Below are 23,761 nucleotides of genomic sequence, written 5' to 3' on the forward strand. Positions count from 1 at the left end.
GAGACTTCGATGTGAGAAAGACACATCGACTGGTTGCCTCCCATACAACCCCAACCGACCGGGACTGGGATCTAACCCACAACCCAGGGACATGCCTGACAGGGAACTGAAGCCAAGCCCTTTAGCATGGGCTGACGCTCTAAAGCAGGGGTCCTCAAACTTTTTAAACAGGGGGCCAGTTCACTGTCCCTCAGACCGTTGGAGGGCCGGACTATAGTTTAAAAAAAAACTATGAACAAATTCCTATGCATACTGCACATATCTTATTTTGAAGTAAAAAAACAAAACGGGCACAAACACAATATTTGTATTTGCATGTGGCCCGCGGGCCGTAGTTTGAGGACCCCTGCTCTAAAGGCTGAATTGATTTTAACTCGTAAGTGGGTTTTAGTCCCATTTCTGTGACTGATGAGCTCTGTGATTTCACGGGGGTCTGTCACCTCTTCAGAACAAACCTTAGGTCCATTCTTTCACCAAAGTTTTAACCAGATAATCTTCAAACCCCCACACAGCCCTAACATTCAAGTGAGCAAACATGGAAATAATTACCAGAATGTGCAAATGAATTCTGCAAGTGATTTAAAAAGGAGTTTCATTTCCACTTTTACTCTGGGTTAGTTGATAACACTATTGAACATCATAGGAAAGAAGTTTTCCCATAGTTTGTTGGTGAAAGGAAGCACAGAAATTCTATGTTGAGCAATCAGATAGTTGTAGAATATATTTCTTATATTCTTTTTATATATTTATTGATGATTTCAGAGAGGAAGAGAGAGGGAGAGAAACATCAGTGATGAGAGAGAATCATTGATCGGCTGCCTTCTGCATACCCCCCACTGGGGATCAAGCCCGCAACCTAGGCATGTGCCCTTGACCAGAATCGATCCCGGGACCCTTCAGTCCGCAGGCCAAGGCTCTATCCACTGAGCCAAACCTGCTAGGGCTATATTTCTTATATTCTTTTGAGAAAAGAGAATTTCTCTTGCTGTTTTCCTCAAAGAGCTTCTTTTGTAAGACAACATATTTCTTAAGTAGAAATATGTAGCACAGCGAGAGCATAATCCTCTCGAAGTTCATTTCTCAAAGGTTTCTTCACAAGCAGAGGAAATGCACTTTAGCAAAACCTTCCTGCCCTGTAATTAGTCCCCACAGGTTTGCTAGGATGAAATCTGTGTTCTGGGTAGTTCCCCTTTTGCTAGTACTTATAAACAATCCGTTGGAAATGAAAGCTATGTTTTAAGAGTGTAAAAATAATAAATGTTAAACCTGCAAGACTTGATTGTTTAATGATTATGTAGCACCATCCCATTTCCAAAGTGCCTTAAAGTCACCTTTGTTTTTGGTTTGTTTGCTTTTTTAATATATTTTTATTGATTTCAGAGAGAGGAAGGGAGAGGGAGAGAAACATCAATGATGAGAGAGAACCATTGATTGGCTGCCTCCTGCACGCCACCACCCCACCCCAACCCACCCCCACACCCCCACCACCCCCAACTGGGGATCGAGCCTGCAACCCGAGCATGTGCTCTAACCATGAATCGAACTGATGACCTCTTGGTTCAGGGATTGAACGTCAACCCCTGAGCCACAACAGCTGGGCACCATTGTTTCTTGAAGTGGCGCTCTGGGTTGGATTGGGGATTTATCTGTACTGTAAGAGTGAGGTTCTCCAAAGGTATTAAACAACCTGCTCTTGTCACAGGCCAGCTGAGCTTCCAGACAAACTGAAACAGAAAGCTCCTGCAGTGTTTGCTATTTTGGGTGGGGCAGGGTGATGAGAGAATAGAAACTTTTTCATTGATAATTGTCAAACTGGAATATTGGGTTAGCAAAACACATTTTTCCTTAGATGAAATATTTTAAGCATAATGAAGATTTTGGTTTAATCAAAATTTTTATGAATAAAACCTTGAAGTCCAAGGCAAACTATTTCTCAGTGTGATTCAGGGCCAGCATTTACTCTTATCTCGCTACACTGTTCTGATAATGACAGGTTTGTTATCTAGGTATGCAATTTGTACATATTCTGGAAGACTTTACAGTGAAATTCTTATAAGAAATATAAAACTAAGCCAGGTAGAGTTATTTTGCATCTAGATATCTTGGCTTCCAAATGGTACTATTTCCTTTGATCTTTTATTTTTTCCTCTTCTGTGCTATACAGTACTGAATTTATAGGGACACTAAGATCCTGAAAGAATCAGTGACATTATCAAATTATTCCTTCATGCATTTGCTGATGAAAGAGGATTCAAAAATATCTCTAAATGCTCCCTAACAAACGTGTTTGGGGGCGGGGTGGGTGGTCTCTGTGTGATAGGAACATACATATGAATAAACATGAGCTGCAAAATAGTAAAGCTTTTAATTGAGAGAAAAAGTCCCAATTCACAAAACTTTTGCCAGTTATAAGAAAAAGTTTCTTGAAAGTATGTGCTAGAGTCAGTTATTAGTAAAAAGATGAGAAAAAAAAATAGGTTCTTTTGAAAAACAAAGCTAGAGGACTCACTTCCAATTTCAAAACCTACTACAAAGCTATAGTAATCAAGACTGTGGTACTGGCACAGAGTAAACAGAGATCAATAGCATAGAATGAAGAGTCCAGAAATTTAAAAAAGAATAAAAAAGTTTAGAAACCCTCACATTTAAGGTCAAGTGGTTTCCGATAATTGCACCAAAACAACTGAATGGGAAAAGAATAATCCTGTCAACAAATGGTGCTGGAACAACTAGATATCCATACAAATGAGCCACATCACAAACAAAAATTCAAAATAAATCAGAAAACTAAATATAAGAGCTAAAAGTATAAAACGTAGAAGAAAACATAGGAATAATCTTCATGACCTTGGCTTAGGCAGTGGTTTCCTAGATATGACGCCAAGAACACAAGCAACAAAAGAAATGGATGAAATTTAAGTTTCTGTGCTTCACAGTACATCATCAAAATGTAAAAAGTCAACCCAATGAATGGGAGAGAAACATTTTCAAGACATACATCTGGTAAAGGACTTGTATCTAGAACACCTAAAGACATCTTACAACTCGATTTTTTAAAAATAACACAATTTAAAAATGGGCAAAGGATCTGAATAACCGTTTCTCCAAAGAAGATATTCACATGGCCATCAAGCATATGTAAAAATGCCCAACATCATTAGTCATCAGAGAAATATACAACAAAAACACTAAAATAAGATTCCACTAGGATGGCTACAATAAAAAGACAGAGGATTATAAGTGTTGGCAAGGAGCGGAGAAACTAAAACCTTTCACACTGCTGCTGAGAATGTAAAATGGTCTAGTTGCTTTGGAAAACAGTCTAGCACAGCCGTGGGCAAACTACTGCCCGCAGGCCGGATCCAGCCCATTTGAAATGAATAAAACTAAAAAAAAAAAAAAGACCGTACCCTTTTATGTAATGATGTTTACTTTGAATTTATATTAGTTCACACAAACACTCCATCCATGCTTTTGTTCCGGCCCTCCGGTCCAGTTTAAGAACCCATTGTGGCCCTCGAGTCAAAAAGTTTGCCCACCCCTGGTCTAGCAGTTACTCAAAAGGTTAGACATACACTTACCAAGCAAATGCACTCCTAGATACATATCCAGGAGAACTGAAAATATAGTCTACACAAAAACCTGTACATACATGTTCATAGCAACATTACTCCCAAAAGCCCAAAAGCAAAAAGACCCACATGCCCATCAACTGATAAACAGATAAAATGTGACATACCTATACAACAGAAAATTGTTCTGCAATAAAAAGAAATGAAGTACCAATACAAACTACAACACTGATGAACCTTAAAACATGCTAAGTGAAATAAACCAGTCACAAAACCCATATTGCTTGATTCCATTTATATGAAACTAGAGGCCCAATGCACGAAATTCGTGCAAGAGTAGCCTTCCTTCCCCCAGCTGCTGGCACTGGCTTCCCTCTGGCGCCCAGGACCGGGACTTCCCTCCAGCCACTAGCAGTCACCCAGGACCCGGGCTTCCCTTGAAGCCCCGGCTTCATCCGGAAGGTCATCCAGAAGGACATCTTGTCTAATTAGCATATTATGCTTTTATTAGTATAGATGTCCAGAATTGGTAAATCTATAGAGACAGAAAGTCAATTAGTTGTAGCCTAGGACTGAAGAAAGGAAAGGGGAGAGGTAGTAATAGGATGACTGGGGTATGGGGTTTCTTTTTAGAACTAGAGGCCCGGTGCACAAAATCCATGCATGGGGTGGGGGGGTCCCCCTCAGCCCGGCCTGCACCCTCTCAATCTGGGACCCTCAGGGGATGTCCAACTGCTGGTTTAGGCCCAATCTCTGCGGGATCGGGCCTAAACTAGCAGTCGAACATCCCTCTCGCAATCCAGGACCACTGGCTCCTAACCGCTCACCTGCCTGCCTGATTGCCCCTAACCACTCTGCCTGCCTGCCTGATCACCCCTATCCGCCTCTGCCTACCTGATGCGCCTAACTGCTCCCCTGCCAACCTGATCGCCCGGAACTGCTCCCCTGCCAGCCTGATCACCCCTAACCACCTCTGCCAGCCTGCCTGATGTCCCGAACTGCTCCCCTGCCAGCATGATTGCTCTAACTGCACCCCTGCTGGCCTGATCGCCCCTAACCGCCTCTGCCTGCCTGCATGATCTCGCCCCTAACTGCTTGCTCCCCCGCCTGCCTGATCACGCCCCTCACTGCTTGCTCCCCGGTACCAGCCTTATCTCACCCCTAACTGCTTGCTCCCCCACCGGCCTGATCGCCCCTAACTGCTTGCTCCCCCGTACCAGCCTTATCTCACCCCTAATTGCTTGCTCCCCCACCGGCCTGATCGCCCCTAACTGCTTGCTCCCCTGCCAGCCTGATCACCCCTAACTGCTTTCCCCTGCCGGCCTGATTGCCCCTAACTGCCTCTGCCTCAGCCCCCACCACCGTGGCTTTGTCCAGAAGGACTACAGCTATGACAGCACACTCTGTGAATATACTAAAAGCCATTGAATTATAACTGAAAACGGGTAAATAGTGGGATAGCTGAATCACATTACAATAAGCTCTTTTTTAAATTTTTTAATTTATTGATTTTAGAAAGAGGAAATAAGGGGTGGAAGGAGGAAGAGAGAGAACAAGAGAGAGAGGGAGAGGGAAACAGCCATCAACTTTGTTGTTCTGTTTATTCGTGTATTCTTTGGTTGTTTGTATGTGCCCTGACCAGGATCAAACCTGAAACCTTGGTGTATTGGGACAATGCTCTAACCAATTGAGCACTGGCCGAAATAAACCATTTTTTAGTGAAGGTTAATCTCCTCCTACTCCCAACTACTCCCATCAAAAAAGAGGGAGGGGCCCCAGCCAGTGTGGCTCAATTGGTTGTGCGTCCTCCTGTGCACCAAAGGGTCGCAGGTTTGATTCCCAATCAAGGGCGTGTACAGAACCTGGCTTGCAGGTTCCATCCCCCGTCCTGCCGGCTGGAGGTAACCAATCAATGTTTCTCACATTGATGTTCCTCTTTCTCTATCCCCACCACTTCCACTCTCTCTAAAAACCAATGAAAAAAATATATCCTCTAGTGAGGATAAAAAAAAAAAACACAAAACAAAAAACACACAATGTCTGAGATGAAAAATACACTACTTGGGATTAATGGCAGAGTCAACACTGAAGAAAAAAAGATACATTGACATAAGGCATAACAAAAGAAACTAGCCCAAAAAAGCCCAAAGTAGGGGTAAGGGGGAGCCATGAAACAACTTTAGGTGGCCTAATAAACATGTGATGGGAGTACCCAAACGTAAAAACAGGGGAGATGAAAAAAATCTGAAGAAATAGTGACTACAATTTTTCCAAATTTGAAACTTCTAACTAAACCCACAGATCCAAAAAGCTCACAAACCCCAAGCACAGGAAACATGAAGAGAAATAAGCTAAGACACATCACAATCAATTGCTCAGAACCAAGGGTAAAGGGAAAATCTTAAAAGTGGTCAGAAAAAAATATCACGAATGTATACAAAGGAACTAAATGAATAGCAGATTTCTCAGTAGGAACAATGCAAGTAAAAAGATAGTGGGAAAACATTGAAAGAAAAAACAACCTACCTGTTAAAACTAAAGCAGCAATAAAGTTTTCAGACCTATGGATACAGGCCAGCAACCCAGGACAAGCAGAAGGAAACAGACAGATGGTGCAACAGCAGTTTGCAGCCACCTAGAAAATCAGGATGCCAAGCAGCTGCAGCCATCTAACGAACCCCACCTTCCCTGAACTGGGACACTGAAGAGCAAATGCTCTGCACTCCTCCACCAGAGGGTAACTTAAATCACCCCGCTCAGCTCAGGGAGACAGACAGCAAAAATCCAATTAGTGCCATTTGCCAACCACACCCAAGGATAGGTGGAGTTAAGAGAATCAATCTCATTGTGGTACATCAGCATAAAGCTGATTAATATTCTATTGAAATCCTCCTTTACGACCGATCCTCAACTCCCAGCCTTTAGAATCCCTCAAAACAAAGGTCCCAGCGCACACTGTCCCTCCCAGGAGCACTCGTGCCTCCCCCAGCCTGTCCTTCTCCCACAGGCAAGCATCTCTAAGGGACTCCACTAGGCTTGTAACCCGGACAACAATGGGCAATGGTAGTTCATCCCAGGCAAACACCCTGAGCTTGTCCCCAAGGCCCCTTTTCTCAGACTTCCTAATGAGCCAAAGCAGACCAGCAGAGGCTCATTTCCCCAGCCCTTCCTTGTTTCATTGTTTAATAAACATCCTCTAAAGTTCACCTGGACCTGTGTTGTGGAATTCTTCCTGCATGAAGTCAAGAACCCACACACCACCAGCTGACTCGGCAGACGCACTCAGAGCCAGGTCCCCTTTCCAGTAACAGACAAAAGCTGAACAAAATGTATCCCCAGCAGTCAGTCCTGTGTTACAAAAAATGATAAAGTCCTTCAGGCAGAAGAAAAATGATACCAGATAAAATGTGGATCTATACAAGAAAAAAAGAGCACCAGAAACACAAACCACATGGTACTTACATTAGGGTTTGTCCCTTACTATGTATATCTTTTTAAAAGATAGTTAACTGTTTAAACAAAAATAACACCAATATATTTTGAGACTTATGATATATAAAAGTAAAAGGTATAACAAAAACACTATAAGGCAAGGTAGGGAGAAATGAAAGTGATACTATTATAATGTTCTTATATTGTACGTGAAATATATATCATTTGAAGGTAAACTGTGACAAGTTAAAAGTATATACTATAAACCCTAAAGCAACCTACGGAAGAGCTAATAAGCCAGAAAATGGAATCATAAAACCACTCAATTAATCCAAAAGAAAGCAGATAAAAGGGGGAAAGACAAACCACAAATGAGAAGAAAATCCACAGCAGAAAGAGCCAGAAAGAAATGAAACAAAATACAGTTCAAGAAAATCCTACAGGCCCTGGCCAGTGTCTCGGTTGGTTGGAGCGTACAAGAAAAAGGTTCTAGATTGCAGGTTCCAGTTCCAGTTGTATGGGAAGCAACTCATTGATGTTTCTTCTCTCTCTCTCTCTCTCTCTTTCATTCTTCTCTCTCTTGAGTAAACATTCCCGAGTGAGGGGTTTTTAAAATCCTCTATTTAGTATTTTAAGTCACTTTTTTCATATAATAAGTGAGAAGGAGAATATACATTTTCAACTAGTTGAGTAGCAAATTAATTCAATCTTGGTGCTGACTGACAGAGGCCTTATTTAAACAAAATAAGACAAAAACAATTCACACTTTGATAGCTAGCAAAGGCCATCTTGTCAGCATTATTAGAGAAAGGTTAGAAATATTTCACGTGATATTAAATTTTTTCCAAAAAACCAACAAAACCCTTTCACTCAAGTAAGCTTAGAAAAATAAAATTACCTTTTGCCTATATTATAAAAAATAAATATAGCACCTAAAAAGAAATGCAAAACTCCGCTTTTTAAATCGTTTCCGTGTGTATCTGAACTCCAGAAACTTATTAAAAACTATTTGAGTATCACCAACAGCACTGTTGCCTTTTTACAGAAGTGCCTTCTGGCCCAAGGTCCAGGCGAGCAGCAGCTCAACCAAGCAGCCTCCACTGTGTTCACTGAGGGCACAAGGTGAGGACCCAATATTCCAGAGACGAGTCCAGATGCTGCTGAAGCCACTCCTCCACATACTTCTCTGGGGACGCTGCGGTACTGAGTGGATAAACTGTCAACTCCTCGCTGATGCAGGATGAACACCACAGCTGCACACACTGGAGGGAAGGCCTCCCAAGGAGGGCTTGTGGCAAACTGAAAGGGCCACCATTACCATAAGCCAGGACACGCCCTCCTATCTTTATTCCACGTTTCTCAACCAAGAGGATGAGTCATCAGCTCAAGGCTTGTTTCAACTACAGGCTGACTGTCCTTGCTCCTCGCCCATCTGAGTGGCATCCAGAGAACCTGAATTTAAATCACAAAGCTTCACCGTGCACACCTCACCTGCCTTATCAGATCCGACTTTGTGGCACACCCACCACCCGGCTCTTCTCCACCTACAGCATCATCCTCTTCAAATTGCTTGCTCCCTGCTCCACTAGGGCATGAGATGACTGCCTTTCCTCTTCGTCACCAGTGAGCAGGCCTGGCCTGGTGCCTTGCACAGGTCGTGTATCGGTAAGTACTGGAGGACTGATTGACGGGAATCTTGCCTGGCAGAGCCAGCTCAAAATATCCAGACAGATACTCAGTCCCCAAATCACTAAAGAGTAAAAAACTGAACATCCACAAGTTTTTTCTGGAAACTAAGGGAACAACAAGAATGGATACAAGAGCATACAGGGTGGGCAAAAGCAGGTTTAGAGCTGTGAGTACACGAAACAGTTTATTCTTGTATTATTACTTATTAATTATCGTATTATTTTCCTTACAAACAACTGAAACTTACTCTTGCCCCACCCCGTGTAGACGACATACAGAGAGCGAACAGACACGCGCTGGTGTGCCCACTTCCAACAAAAGGCCTGGAGTGACGGCACCCCCTCGGAGGTGAATGAAGACTCTCGGTGGCCTGTGTGTCACGTTAATGCACATCCTCAACCTCACAAGACTCGGTGCCCAACGTGGGACCCCAATAAACTGTATGCCCCTTGGATACACTGCCCTAACTCAGGTCACAGCAGTCTTGACTTGAGATCTCAAACTGAACAGTCATAAAACTGCACAGCAAGGACATGAAGAGGGTCCCAGAGCACTGGCGGGCCAAGGGTTCTGGCTGCCAGCAGTGTTGTGTTATCATCAGAGCAGGTAGGAACGAAAGCTCCAAGTACAAGGGTTTTCCAAAGGGCACTATTAGTAAATTTAATTAAATTTTGCCTGAATGCAGTTAAGTCCCTCATAAAAGACATCATAAAAGTACTTTAGAATAAACGATTTTAAAAATACTCTAAAGGTACACTGGAAGCGAATCAAATGAGTAATTGTATTCCCCCATATGTAATATAAGATATCATTTCTTTAACTTGGTATCCATCCTTCTGACGAAAGAGAATCGATTTTTTGTTTTTCTTCTAAATCCTGGTGAGGCCCAGTGTCTGCCTGCGATGAAGGGAACCCGTCTTCAGCACCACATGGCAAATGGTGGCTAATACACATGAAATCCCCCAAAAAGCACAAGAAGGAAAACTGTTTCAGCCTAGTTCCTGATACCTGACCTCATAGACCTCGCTGATCATAAACAGTGCGTCTTCACAGGATCAGAAACTGGATTCACAGTGAAAGAAACGACTGAAACTTACAAACTCCCAGTGATGCCAGCGGGGAAGGACAGACAGGCAGCCCAGGCAGGCAGGCAGGGCCACCACGCCCACGGCATCTGCTCTGATGAGAATGGGAAGCCCCGCAGATACAGCCCCACTCTCTCCCTTCACCAAGCAGCTCCTCCGTGCAGGTCGGGATGCCAGGCCAGAGTGGAACAGCCAGACCAGACACAGCCGCCACCCGCTTCACTGGGGGAAACAGCCAGCTGCAGCGCCATGCCTACACTCTGGAAACTATCCAGCAATAAAAGGGGAATAAGCTGCCACACTTAGCAGTACAGTGGACCTCAAGAATATGATGCATAGTGGAAGAAAATAGACACCAGAGGACACATACCGCATGATTCCAATTATATGAAACTAGAGGCCCGGTGCACAAAAATTTGTGCACTCGGGGCCGGGTGGGGGGGGGGGGGGGGGTCCCCCAGCCCGGCCTGTGCCCTCTCGAAGTTTGGGACCCCCTCGGGAGATAACGACCTGCTGGCTTAGGCCTGCTCCCGGTGGCAGAGGGCAGGCCCAATTCCTAAGTGCAGCCCCTGGTCAGGCTCAGAGCAGGGTAGATTGGGGAGTTGGGGCGCCGCCCCATCATGCACAAAGCAGGGCGGATCGGGAGGTTGCGATGCCACCCTCAGTCACGCTCAGGGTAGGGCCAATTGGGGGGTTGGGGCACCGCCTCCTGTCACACTCAAGGCAGGGTCAATGGGGAGGTTGCGACACCACCTCCTGTCACGCACAGAGCAGGGCCCATCAGGGGGTTGGGGTGCTGTCCCCTGTCACGCACAGAGCAGGGCCGATCAGGGGGTTGGGGCTCTGTACCCTGTCACGCACAGAGCAGGGCTGATCAGGGGGTTGAGGAGCTCCCCGCTGTCACTCACAGAGTAGTGCCGATAGGGGAGTTGGGGGTACCGCCCCCTGTCACACACAGAGCAGGGCGGATCAGGGGGTTGGGGTGCTGCACCCTGTCACACTCAGGGCAGGGCCAATGGGGAGGTTATGGCTCTACCCTGTCACACACAGAGCAGGGCCCATGGGGGGTGGGGGGGGGGGGGTTGGGGCGCCGCACCCTGTCACACACAGAGCAGGGCCCATGGGGGGGGGGGGGGGGGTTGGTGCGCTGCACCCTGTCAAACACAGAGCTGCAGGGCAATCAGGGGATTGGGGAGCTACCCCCTATCAGGCACAGAGCAGGGCAGATAGGGAGGTTGTGGCCCCGCCCCCTGTCACACACAGAGCCGCAGGGCGATCAGGGGTTTTGGGCGCTGCCCCCTGTCACGCTGATCCCAGTGCCGGGAGCCTCGCTGCTCCACTGATCCCGGTGCTGGGAGGCATATTACCCTTTTACTATATAGAATAGAGGCCTGGTGCACGGGTGGGAGCTGGCTGGCTTGCCCTGAAGGGTGTCCTGGATCAGGGTGGGGGTCCCCACTGGGGTGCCTGGCCAGGCTGGCTGAGGGGCTGAGGGCTGTTTTCTGGAAGCGAGTGACTGAAGCTTCCAACCGCTCCTTGTTTTCTTTTTTTTTTAAATTCTGGGCCAGCTTTAGCTCTGAGGCCTGGCTGCTGAAAACATCGATACAATGTTGCTAAAGCCCGGCTGACTGAAAGCCGGTTTCTGGGCTTTTGTTTCTTTTCTTATTTGCAACATAGTAGATAGTTGCTTAGAGTTGCAACTGAGAGGCCGGAAAGTGAGGCGGGGAACGTTGGAGTCCGTAGTCACTGAAGCAAGCGAGCCTCCCTGCTCGCTTCAGTGCCTGGCTGCCGGCCGCCATCTTGGCTGACAGTTAATTTGCATATACTCACTGATTAGCCAATGAAAAGGGTAGCGGTCGTACGCCAATTACCATGTTTCTCTTTTATTAGTGTAGACTAGAGGCCCGGTGCACAAAAATTTGTGCACTCGGGGGGGTGGTCCCCCAGCCCGGCCTGTGCCCTCTCGCAGTCTGGGACCCCTCGGGAAATAACAACCTGCTGGCTTAGGCCTGCTCCCAGGTGGCAGAGGGCACACCCGATCCCTAGGTGCAGCCCCTGGTCAGGCTCAGAGCAGGGCCGATTGGGGAGTTGGGGCGCCACCCCCTGTCATGCACAGAGCAGGGTGGATCGGGTGCCACCCTCAGTCACGCTCATGGTAGGGCCGATTGGGGGATTGGGGCACCGCCCCCTGTCACACTCAAGGCAGGGTCGATGAGGTTGTGGCGCCACCCCCTCTCATGCACAGAGCAGGGCCGATCAGGGGGTTGGGGCGCTGCCCCCTGTCACTCACAGAGCAGGGTCAATCAGGGGGTTGGGGCGCTGCCCCCGTCACTCACAGAGCAGGGCCCATCAGGGGGTTTGGGGCTCCGTACCCTGTCACACAGAGCAGGGTCGATCAGGGGGTTGGAGAGCTCCCCCCTGTCACGCACAGAGCAGGGCCGATAGGGTAGCTGGGGCACTGCCCCCTGTCACACACAGAGCAGGGCGGATCAGGGGGTTGGGGCGCTGCACCCTGTCACACTCAGGGCAGGGCCAATGGGGAGATTATGGCTCTACCCTGTCACACACAGAGCAAGGCCCATGGAGGGGGGTTGGGGCGCCACCCTCTATCATCCACAGAGCAGGGCCGATCAGGGGGTTTGGGTGCTGCCCCCTGTCACGCTGATCCCGGTGCCGGGAGCCTTGCTGCTCCGCTGATCCCGGTGCTGGGAGGCATATTACCCTTTTACTATATAGAATAGAGGCCTGGTGCATGGGTGGGGGCCGGCTGGTTTGCCCTGAAGGGTGTCCTGGATCAGGGTGGGGGTCCCCACTGGGGTGCCTGGCCAGTCTGGGTGAGGGGCTGAGGGCCGTTTTCAGGCTGGCGGGTGACTGAAGCTCCCAACTGCTCCTTTTTTTCTTTTTTCTTTTTTTCTATTCTGGGCCAGCTTTAGCTCTGAGGCCTCGCTGCTGAAAGCAGGTTTCTGGCGTTTACCTTCTGTATTTGATACAATGTTGTGGTCCGGCTGGCTGAAGCCCGGCTGACTGAAAGCCGGTTTCTAGGGTTTTGTTTAGCTTCTATATTTGCAACATAGTTGCTTTGAGTTGCAGCTGAGAGGCCGGCAGCGGCAGGCGGGGAACGTTGGAGTTTGCAGTCACTGGAGCAAGCAAGCCTCCCTGTTCACTTCAGTGCATGGCTGCCGGCCGCCATCTTGGCTGACAGTTAATTTGCATAAGGATATGCTGATTAGCCAATGGGAAGGGTAGCGGTCATACGCTAATTACCATGTTTCTATTTTATTAGTGTAGATGTTCAAAAAGGCCAATTTGTAAGGGACAGGGCTAGTGGTTGTCTGGAGCTCTGGACTGGAACAGGGATAAACTGTAAATGAATATAAGAGACAAGAGCATTCTAACACTGATTTGGGGTGATGACTGCGCCACCCAGTAAATTTACTAAAAATCACTGAAATGTAAGCTTGCAATGAGTGAATTTCATGATACATCAACTATACCTCCAAGAAAGCTGTTTAAAACAACAAAAGCAAACCTGCTGAAGGGACTTCTAAACCTCTCAAAGGCTTGTTCAGGTAGCAGCAAGCCCGGTAAGGCACTGCTCTGCATCCTGCCCGCTCCCATCTTCATCCTCACCGCCCTGGGCCTGCACCTCCCAAACTGAGTGTCAGCACAGAGGCCAAGCACTAAGGCACTGCTTTACTTCTGGTTTTGTTTTCTGTTGTTGCTATGGTTGTTTCGTTAGTTTTTGTTCTGGATGAAAAATAGCAAACACCTGAGCAAAATCAAAGAAGTTTAAAGTCAAAGATAAGATTTCTAGTAAACCTCTAGGTTGGTGAGCTGATCACAGGATTCAGTGGGGTTAATTCCAAAAAAACAAAAACAAAAAAAAAAACCCATGATTATAAGATAAACAGAAGAATCTATATATATATATACAAGCCTAAGCGACCGTTCGACCGTTGGACTGTTCAGCTGGTAGCTATGACATGCACTGACCACCCAGGAGCAGACACTCCTCGCACAGGCATGGAAACATGGAACAGACTGATGAATCTCAGAGGGAAGGGGGTAGGGGTGACAGCGGGAAGAGATTAACCAAAGATCTTATATGCATACTAGAGGCCCAGTGCACCGGTGGGGTTCCTCAGCCTGGCCTGCAGGGACCAGGCCAAAACCGGCAGTCTGACATCCACCGAGGGGTCCTGGATTGCGAGAGGGCGCAGGCCAGGCCGAAGGACCCCGCCAGTGCACAAATCCATGCACTGGGCCTCTAGTAAAGAAATAAAGGGGAAGAAGTGACAGCAGAGGTCATTTCTAACATGTTTTGACAATTTAAAAAATGGATGGAGTGGTAATCCATTCAGTAAAGAGGAAACCTTACAATCTAAGTGGCTACTGAGGAGGATACCAAATGGAAGGCAACTTGCCCCACAGAACCCTGGGAAGATAGTCATGTGGAAGCACTAATCACAGTGCAGTACTCAGGAGGACTGGTGTTTAGGGAGCAGGGCCAGGTTCCATCCACCTAATGCAGGCTGCTCTCCTGAAGCCCAAGGTTAGTCCCTGCAGAAAGGAAGGAAACATGCTCTGTGAGAGGACACACGGCAAAGTCACGGACACAGAGCTGAGAAGTCAACATGTCAGACCACAGGCGCTCAGCTCCTTTCTCTGCCCTGAACTCCGAAACTACAATAAACAGATGGAGAGACCCTGAACAGGAAAAGCCTCTGAGTATTCCTCTGAGAGAAACTGACCCCCAAAAAAAGGCCTATAGATATTTCAGAGTGGGGTTCCGAGTCTGTGATCATGTGCTGATCCCACCTGTCCTTCCGACACTGAAGCACCATCAGCAACACCCTCCTGCGCCCTCACACTGAGCCTCGGACCCAGTTCTAGCGCTGGACTTCAAAGACGCGCAGTCATGAACCTCCAGGCATTTAAGGAAAATCTTCAGCATTAAAGACAATGACCAAAATAGACAGAAAAAAAATGAAATCTGGGTGAAACAGGGAAAAATGCAGGAGCACAAGAAAACCAAACAAACGAACAAAATCTATACTCAATTTCCTCAGAAAGATAAGGACATATCCGCGAAAGAACAGTACAGCTAAAAAAAGTGAGCGTTGCTCTAATTTAAAAATTCAATAAAAAAACTGAAATGTAAAGGCAGAGACATCTCATAATAGCAAAGCAAAAAGACCAAAAGACATATATAATAGAAGAAAAGATAGGGAAAATCAAAGAGGTGACTAACACGACTTCCAAAAAGAGAAAGCAAAGAAGTTGGGAGGGAAAGACAAAGAAATTTCTCAGAAAAAAAGGACATCTCCAGATCTTTAAAAAATTAACCAAATACTTAGAACAGTAAATGACAACAAGACACACTCATAAAATCTAATACCAAGAATAAAGATAATACCCTAGAAGCTTCCCAGGAGTTTAAAAGGAGTCATGCGAAAACAACAGAGCAATGTTGTATTCAAGATTCTAAGAAAAAAAGAAATTCAACCGAGAATACTGTCAACCACACAGCTGACATGCAAATCCCATATAAAGAAATAGTAAGAACATTCCGGCCACCCAAGGACCTTTACAGCCATGCACCTTTCTTACAAAGCTACTGGAGGAGGTGCTTCAGGAGGATGAGGCAGCAAACCAAAAAAAGAAGACTGTGGTGTCCAGGACAGAGATGTTCCAGGGCAGCAGCTAGGGACCAGGTCTAGGAGGCAACCACACCAGGCCAGCTGTGAGATACCTCTAGGGAAGAAATAAGTGGAGTCAACAGGTTATCTGAAACACGTAATCATCTGACTTATTTAAGCATTTGGAAAAATTGGCATTTGTGAATCTTTTAGGGCAATGCAATGACAGGTACACAGAAAACTGGGCTAATGAGAAGTAAGGCAACATGAGGGGGAAAGAGAGCTTAAAAAAGGAAATGCAATCCTATTAGACTGCTAGGCTCAGAGATAAGTGGTATTTACATAGTCATGATAACATAAGCAATTATCATATTAACCCAAAATTATGATATACTTATTCATTTAAGGGAGATGAATATAAGAGCTAAATCTTCAACTACCATAGAACTACACTAGCAGTTCAACAACTGTACTGTCAAAAGTCAGTAAATATATAAAACTGATGAAGAAATAGCCAAATAAGCACATAATTTAGCAATATGGCAGTAAATTTCAGATGCAGCACCTAAAAGCATTGAAAATAGATTCCTCTTGGGACTAGAATAACTACTCCGAGTTCTGATTTGAGAATTTTAGCATCACTAAATTGTAACCATGTGCTTTAATGACTCTGATTAAGTTTTTAAGGCCCTATCACAGGGGTCCTCAAACTACGGCCCGCGGGCCACATGCAAATACAAATATTGTATTTGTTCCTGTTTTGTTTTTTTACTTCAAAATAAGATATGTGCAGTGTGCATAGGAATTCGTTCATAGTTTTTTTTTAAACTATAGTCCGGCCCTCCAACGGTCTGAGGGACAGTGAACTGGCCCCGTTTAAAAAGTTTGAGGACCCCTGCCCTATCATACCATGAAAATAAAGTTTTTAACTCATAACGTAAAAGTGACTTTTTCTTTTCATTATTTAAATCTGATAGAATAATTTGGCCATACTTGAGGTAGTTACCGAGCCCCAGGATCAAAGACAAATTAGGCATAAAGCTGTCAGCAGCCTGTGCCTGGCTCCCTACTTCTCCAGGTGGGAGAACGCCCGCTGGGCGTGGACCCCCATTCTCCAGCTGGTTAAGGCAGCCGACCCCCCCCCCCCCGCCGACCCCCCCCCAGCGCCGAGCGCCCTGGCACAACCCACCGCCAGGTCAGTGCTCTTCCAAGTGGTCTGGGACTGGGGAACACAAAGTCGTCTCAGAAACTGAGTAAAAACTTTTATAGCTATTTGACAGGGTATTCTGTATGTCTACTTCTTCCTTTCACTTTTCTAGTTCTTTGTATTAGAGCCCTGCTGAGGCTGAGTGCTGCGCCAGGGCCTGTGCTGTGGGAATACAGCGTCTGCATGGGGCCTGGGGAAGCAGACATCCCAGGAGGCAGAGTGGATGTCCCATATTTGGCATTTTCCGTCCAGTTCATCCTCCTGGTCCCAAATTAAATAGTAAATATATCTTAATATTTTAACACTGGTAATGCCAACTGGTATTATAAGAAACCTACTTGAATTCACAAAAAATCTGTAGTAAATATTCAAAGCAATTACTTGCAAGTACTTTATAGGATTACCTGTGATCATCTATGCATCTACTTGTGAAAGAAAGTTTTTAAAAGGTAAGGTAGTGCCCTGGCCAATGTGGCTCAGTTGGTTGGAGCATCGTCCCGTGCACTGAATGGTCACAGGTTCGATTCTCGGTCAGGGCACATACCCAAGTTGCTGGTTCGATCCCCAGTCGTGCAGGCAGCAACTGAACGATGTGTCTCTTCACTTACAAACGTCTCTTTCCCTTTCCCTTCCTCTCTCTCTAAAAAGAAAGAAAGAGAGGGAGAGAGGGAGAGAGGAAGAGAGGGAGAAAAAGGGAGAGAGAGGGAGAGAGAGGGAGAGGGAGAGAGAGAGAAAACAATCCTTGGGTGAGGATTAAAATATTTATATATATGTATATATATATATATATGATATCTAAAAAGTAAGATAGTAACCTAAAATTGTTTCAACCATTAAAACTGTCACAAATCCTAACTAGTTTGATTTTGAGAATTCCCTGTGAAGTCCTTGACTCTAACAGTCAACTGCCAAGCAGTCTGCATTTTGCGTGCTTTACCTCAATGTCCATGACAGACCTGCATATTAAAAGGAAGTGGGCCTTCCAGGGCCTGTCCCCGGTCAGCGCAGCCTTGGGCCCACAGGTCTGTCAGGCCCAGACCACCCAGGGCTGAAAGCAGTGCACCTGTGCAACTATCTCTATCTTCTACTCTTTGCCAATTTCTTTTAAATGATTGAGATACAAAAAAAATGAAAGCACTGATACTAATGATAAGAAGCACAGGCATCACAAACTTAATACAACTGAGAGATGGAAACCATCTAATGTTCTAAGACCAAGCAATTCCTTGGCTCAAAAAGCTGTTCACAACCAGTGACCAAGTATTTACTAACTAGAGGCCCGGTGCATGAAAATTCATGCACTGGGGGGCGGGGGGAGAGGGGGTCCCCTCAGCCTGGTCTGAACCCTCTCACAATCTGGGAGCCCTCAGGTATGGTCCCTAAAGGCAAAGTACAAGTCCGCAGCTATGCAAATGAACACATGTTTATCACAAAGTTTCAAGCAACAAGAATTAAAAACCCATCAGCAGCAGGGCTTTACCTGGTGTTAGATGTTCCTTATTTAGTTTAGTTCCTAAACAATTTTTGGAAGTTTGGGGTTGGTATTTCTTAAGAGGTGCACACCAACATGTGTCCAGCAGGGCTGGCTTCCTCCCACCTGACCCAAGTCCGGAATCCTCCCTACATTAAGGAACTCGGTCCGAACAAGTCTGTCCAGGCCACCCAGCGGCAGGCCAACGTGCCTCCTAAGGAAACATCTACTTCTACAAAATTGGTTTTGCCCCCTGGGAAGAACATCTGGTTAAGAACAAAAGATGCAACACTCGGAAGATAACATTTAGAGAACTCCTCACAACAGTCCAAGTGCTTGCTTCAAAATGTCAATTTATATGGCACTTTTTTGGTGCGCAATGGAAAGTGGTTTTGGCACTTTCACAAGTCCCAAGGCTCCTAATCCAGTGGCAAACAGTGCACCCATTTAAAGGGCCACACCAAAGCCTGTGGAGAATGAGCGAATTCACCACATTCAATGGAGTCCAGAGTCCACCCCCCCTCCACTCTTGCTCTCGCTCTCTACCACCACTGCTACCACCGCTTCCCCTGCTCTCTCCTGGGCTGCTGTCCTAGGCGAGCCATCTTTCCTGTTCCTTTCCAAAACATCATCTGATCACATCTCCTGCTCCCAGGGACCTCAAGCCCAACACACTTCCAATGGCTCCTCAATGCTCCAAGAATCGTGCACAAACAACCTCTCCCCGAGATGCCCACTGCTCCCTGACCCTCCTGCACTCCCAAAGGTCACCAGCAGCCTTCCTGCCACACGCCCCTCCCCACCTTCCTTCAGCGAATGAGGGTGACAGCAGGAGCACAGTGCGAACAGTGGCAAACTCAGTGTTGGTGCTGCTGACCATCCTCCGGCCAGAGAACTCTCCTCCTCTACCGCCCCCACCAGGGTCAGACAGGCCCAAGGCTCGGTCCTTCCTGGGAGTAGCTCTGACCGCAGACACGTCACCCACTGAGCTCCACCCTCCCTCTCACTCCCTCCAGTACCTCTCCAGAGACAGGGTCTTCCTTCTCCGGGTCAAGACAATTTAAAATACCAGCCACTGTATCCTCACGTCATATACAATAGCAGCAGTCACCCCAAGAAAAAAACAACAGTCAAAATATTTAAAGTAATAAAATCCAATGTAACATAAAAGGAATTTTGATTTATTATTTCTGGTTTTTATTTTTCAAGCTAGTACTTTCTCCCTTAGATGAAAATATTTGAAATTCACTATATTTACTCAACATGCACAAGATCATCCTATAGATACTTCTGTTACACATATGTGGTATTATGAATAAAACACTGCAAAGAGAAATTCACAATTTTTTTAAGTTTTAATTTATGTGCGTGCCCTTCCCTGTGAGCCCTCAGAAACCTAAGGCAAAAAATAAATTTCTCTCAATAAAATGTATCCTGTGTTTCAAATCCTTTTTTAAAATACAGGTATACACTGTTCAACTATACCCAGACTACGTATTATTTTTTTTAGAGACAGAGAAAATTATAAACTACTAGGGGCCCAGTGCACGAATTCATGCACCTTGAAAGGAACTGTGGGCCACGAGACTGTGATGGGCACAGGGCGGGTGGGTCTCAGCCCATCCTCCGCGCCCCCGCCCAGCCCCTCCTGCCGCTGTCCCGGTCCTGCCTGCCGGTAGCCCCGCTCCCACGTGCTGACAGCGCTGGCTCCGCTCACACACACTGATGGCATAGAGCAAAGGGGTCAGCACCGGCAGCAAGTGCGAGTGCCGGGCAGGACCACGGCGCGTGGGAGCAAAGAATTTTCAGTAACCACCAGAGGCTCGCCCCGATGACAGTGACCAGCACCCGCCTTGGTCTGGGGCCCCGCTAACCCGCTCCATCATCCTGCTGCGGCCAACGCCCAGACGCCCACCATGTTCCGTGCTCTGCCGCCTACTGCCGACGCCATGTTCCGTGCGAGCCCCTTAGTAGCCAGCGCACATCAGAGTGACTGGTTGTTTGGCTGTTCCACCATTCGGTCTATTTGCATAGTAGGGTTTTATAGATATACCTATGCCAAAAAAGCCATTTTCACAGAACATATCAAAACTCAAAAAACTCCCTCACATATAATCTTCTCAAAATAAACAACCACTGTCGCTATAACATAAAAAGTTCACAGAGAAAGTGAAAAACAGAAAAACTTAATGAAATAAATTAGGACAATGGGTTGTTCAGCTGACAGGTGTTTTACCTGAAACTGCTTTAAGAAAAAAAAATTCTTTATAAATAATTAGTCACAAATATTTCCCAAACTCTGATGCTATTCACATTGCAGGATGTTTAGCAGCAATGAACAAATGCTAAAGTGTTAATAACCAAATCCCAAAACCACCATATACAAATCATGCCAACAAATACCCTAAACAACTCCAATGCATAATAGTTCTAGAAACTACACATTTGAAGGGAGAAGAAAATGGAGACGTTACTGTTTCTACTATCTCCACCACTAAGACTTAAACTTCCCAGTCCATAACTATTAAAGAACTTCTGTGATAGTATGAAAATACGCATGACACAATCAGGAAAATGTGTGAGAAGGCATTGTGATTATCTACAAAACCAAAAAGGTACATACTGAAGTGTTTATGGGTGAAATGGTTAAGATAAGGGGGGGAGGAAGACCACAGATACCAGATTAGTCATGTGCTGGTAACTGTTAAACTGAGTGAGTAATCTATTCTCTCTCCTTGTCTATGTTGAAATTTTCCAAAATAATAAAATAGAACTGCTGGTTAGCAAAATCTCAGGCACTATTTTGTTCATGATTGTATGCCTCTTTTGCAGATTTTTTAATTCCTTAGGTTTGCATAATTTGAGATTTTTCTCAAAGGTACAAACTGTGTAGTCAGAGAGCTGTGCTGCTGCCAGAATCCCCACACTTCCCAAATGCAGTGCTCAGGGGCTAGAAGCAGAGAGGAAATGAGGAGCCGTAACAACCAGGAACCTGCTGCCACGGCCACAAAGCTCTCCCACCTCTTAAAGCCATTAACACACATTAAGGTTCCAGTCTTTCTTTTTCCTTATGGTTTAAACCAGACTGCTGGCTTCTGGTTTACTCACCACCCTTCACATCCAAGCTGGCCCAGGAAGATACAGACAACCGACCCGTGTGACCAGGTCAGAGACAAGCGCTGGCTCACTCACTTGGAAGAGTACACTCACCACTGAGATTTGGCCAGAAAAACCGGGTTAGAAAAAACCCACTCCTTCTTGAACAAGCATTGGGGCTGGGGAGTGTTACAGCCGTTACTAGGCCACTCCGTGAACCGCAACACAATCTTCTCCAAAACGTCCCAAAGGCGTCCAATTCAGTCCAGCCCAGAAGGCTGACTTAACAGGGCTCCCTTTCAAATTCAAAAATCTGGCCAGGGCCCCAAGGGCTAAACAACAAAACATAGGCTGCTCCACTTGCGATCCCTAAGAACAGCTCAAGTCCAGACCCCAGGCCCATCTACAGCCCAGGCCGGGGAAGCCGGGCTGGGGGGAGGTTCAAGTGGCCCACGAACGCTCTCCTAAAGCCGCAGACAGACAATAGTGGCCGCAGAAAATGCCCAAGTCAGCTGCCAACCCCTCCTCCATTCCCAATGAGACAATGACAGTTCTTCATGGAGAACCACAAAGCCCTGCTTCAGGAAGTATTTCTTCTCTCAACCGTGCACCCTCTCAGCTAGGAAGCATGACCCGTGCACATAACTCCCAGAAAACGTTTAAGGAGAAGAAACGATGACGACGCGGAGCACCCCACGCGGTGCGTGGCGTGCTCCAGGCCTGCGCCTCCACGCCACACCACCTGCACCACCTGCACCACCTCCGCTCGGACGGGCGGGCCTCCCGCACTCCCCTCCCGAAAGAGCCGAGCCGGGAGGATGCGCCAGGAGGGCGGAGGCCGCCAGGGGTCAGCTTCAGGGCCGCTGGCTCCCGGGCGCGTTGCACGCGCGGTGGGGCGGTGGGTGTTGGAAAGGAAAGGCCTGGTGGGTGTGAAAGCTGGGCATCCTCTTTCCTCCTCGCCCTCCCTCATTTCTGTGTCAATTACACACCTGTCAAACAGGTTATTCCTGGAACTAGACTTTATAATCCGCGCACGGCAATCCTTCCGGCTCCTGCGGCCCAAACACACGCCCCTCCCTCCTGCCCCCAAATGTGTTTCCGTCAATAGAAGGAGGTCTGATCGTTATAAAGTGCCGCCACTCTGCACCTCGGCCTTGGCAAGCACTCACAGGAGGAAACATGAGGACAATTTTCAAGAGGGCCAGGCAGTGGTTTAGGATAATCACAGACAAGGCCTTCTATTCTGAATTTTAATTCGCACACGCTCAGAGGGCCAGATTTGGGAAAAACAACAAAATGAGGGCTGTCTTAGAAAAATGTCTTCCCACTCCAGGGCAGAGCGTGCCGGCGAGCGCCGCTTCTTTCCTTATCGCACCGCCAGGAAATGAGGTCTTCGGAGGCCGGTGGGAGCCCGCCGACTGCGCGCGCGGCCTGCAGGCAGCTCTCCACGGGCCGGCGGCCCCTCGGTCCCCGAGAAGTTTCCACGCGCGGGGAACAAAGAGGGCGCCCACACTGACCTTATAGACTTGCCCGTAGGTGCCATTTCCAACCACTTCCACCAGCTCGAAGATCCCCGCCGGGTCCTAGGCGAGAAGGGAGGGTTACCATCGCGAGCGGCGAACAATGAACCAACAGAGCGGGGCCGCCGCACAGACCGGGCGGCCTCGAGGAGCTGGGCGCCGCCCGGCGCGCTCGCCGGAGCCGGAGCCGGGGGCCGGGGGCCGGGGCGCGACCCGCCGACGCCCCCGCCCCGCGCCCGGCCCGCGCCCGCCCCGCACCCCCGCAGGCAGACAAAGGGGCCTCGCGCCCGCGGCTCTCCCGGGCGCGGCCACTCACCCGCAGGGCGGAGAGGTCGATGTCCACCAGACTTTTCGCCGGGGAGTCGTTCGCCATTTTCCCGTTCGCCCGAGCGGGCGTCGGGAGAGGGTCGGCGGTGTCCGCCTGCGAGGCCGGGGCGGGGGGCAGGGGGCGTGCGCGGGCGGCGCTCACACCATGGCGCTCGGGCCCCGCGCGGCGCCAGCAGACGGGCCGAGCTGGGCCGCGACGCCGGGAGAGCCGAGGGAGCGCGAGGCCGCGAGACAAAGCTGCCCGGGCGCGGGGCGGGGCGGGGCGGGGCGGGGCGGGGCTGGGGGCGGGGCTGGTGGGGCGGGGCTGGATGGGGCGGGCGGGGCGAGGGGCGGGGCTTCAGGGGCGGGCGGTGAGGGGGCGGAGCGGACGGGGCGGGGCCGCAGCCACAGGCGGACGCAGCTCCCTCCCGGCTCCGGCTGGAAAGCGGGCGGAAGCGCTCGCACCACAGCCCCGCCCCAGTCGCGGGGCGACGCCCGGGGTTCGTGAAGGAGCCTCAGGCGGCGGGGAGGTGGGGCGGAACGACGGCGGGGCTGCGGCAGACGCGGTATGGTGCGAGCGCAGGAAGGTGCGGCTGCCGCGCACTAACAACGAGCCGGGACTCAGTGCCAGAGGCTGCGGACCCTCGCTCCTCCCGGGAGAGGCTGCGGCCTCCTGTCCCCAGGGACGCGAAGGGTGTCCCTCTCCCGGGGCCGCCTCCTCACTCCCGCTCACTCATCGCCTTC

The 23,761-nt window shown here is 48.2% G+C and overlaps 1 protein-coding gene across 45 annotated transcripts in view; it reads right to left on the minus strand.

Moving 5' to 3' along the window:
• Nucleotides 1-23,260, minus strand: part of MAP4K4 (mitogen-activated protein kinase kinase kinase kinase 4) — a 192,335-nt gene extending 169,075 nt beyond the window's left edge. For 32 of the 45 annotated variants that reach the window (XM_070429794.1, XM_070429828.1, XM_070429822.1 and 29 more), the window contains exons 1-2: nt 23,028-23,260; nt 22,709-22,774 (exon numbers count right to left, since the gene is read on the minus strand). In XM_070429794.1, coding sequence (XP_070285895.1) covers nt 22,709-22,774; nt 23,028-23,084 — 123 coding nt within the window. In that variant the 5' untranslated portion in view covers nt 23,085-23,260. The remainder of the gene's footprint in view (nt 1-22,708; nt 22,775-23,027) is intronic. The other 13 variants (XM_070429831.1, XM_070429829.1, XM_070429815.1 and 10 more) reach the window with 1 other exon arrangement.
• Between the last annotated feature and the right edge of the window lie 501 nt (nt 23,261-23,761).

Source organism: Myotis yumanensis, unplaced genomic scaffold, assembly GCF_028538775.1.
Source record: "Myotis yumanensis isolate MYYU_CA2020_CCGP unplaced genomic scaffold, mMyoYum1.0.hap1 SCAF_11, whole genome shotgun sequence".
Classification (NCBI taxonomy): domain Eukaryota; kingdom Metazoa; phylum Chordata; class Mammalia; order Chiroptera; family Vespertilionidae; genus Myotis; species Myotis yumanensis.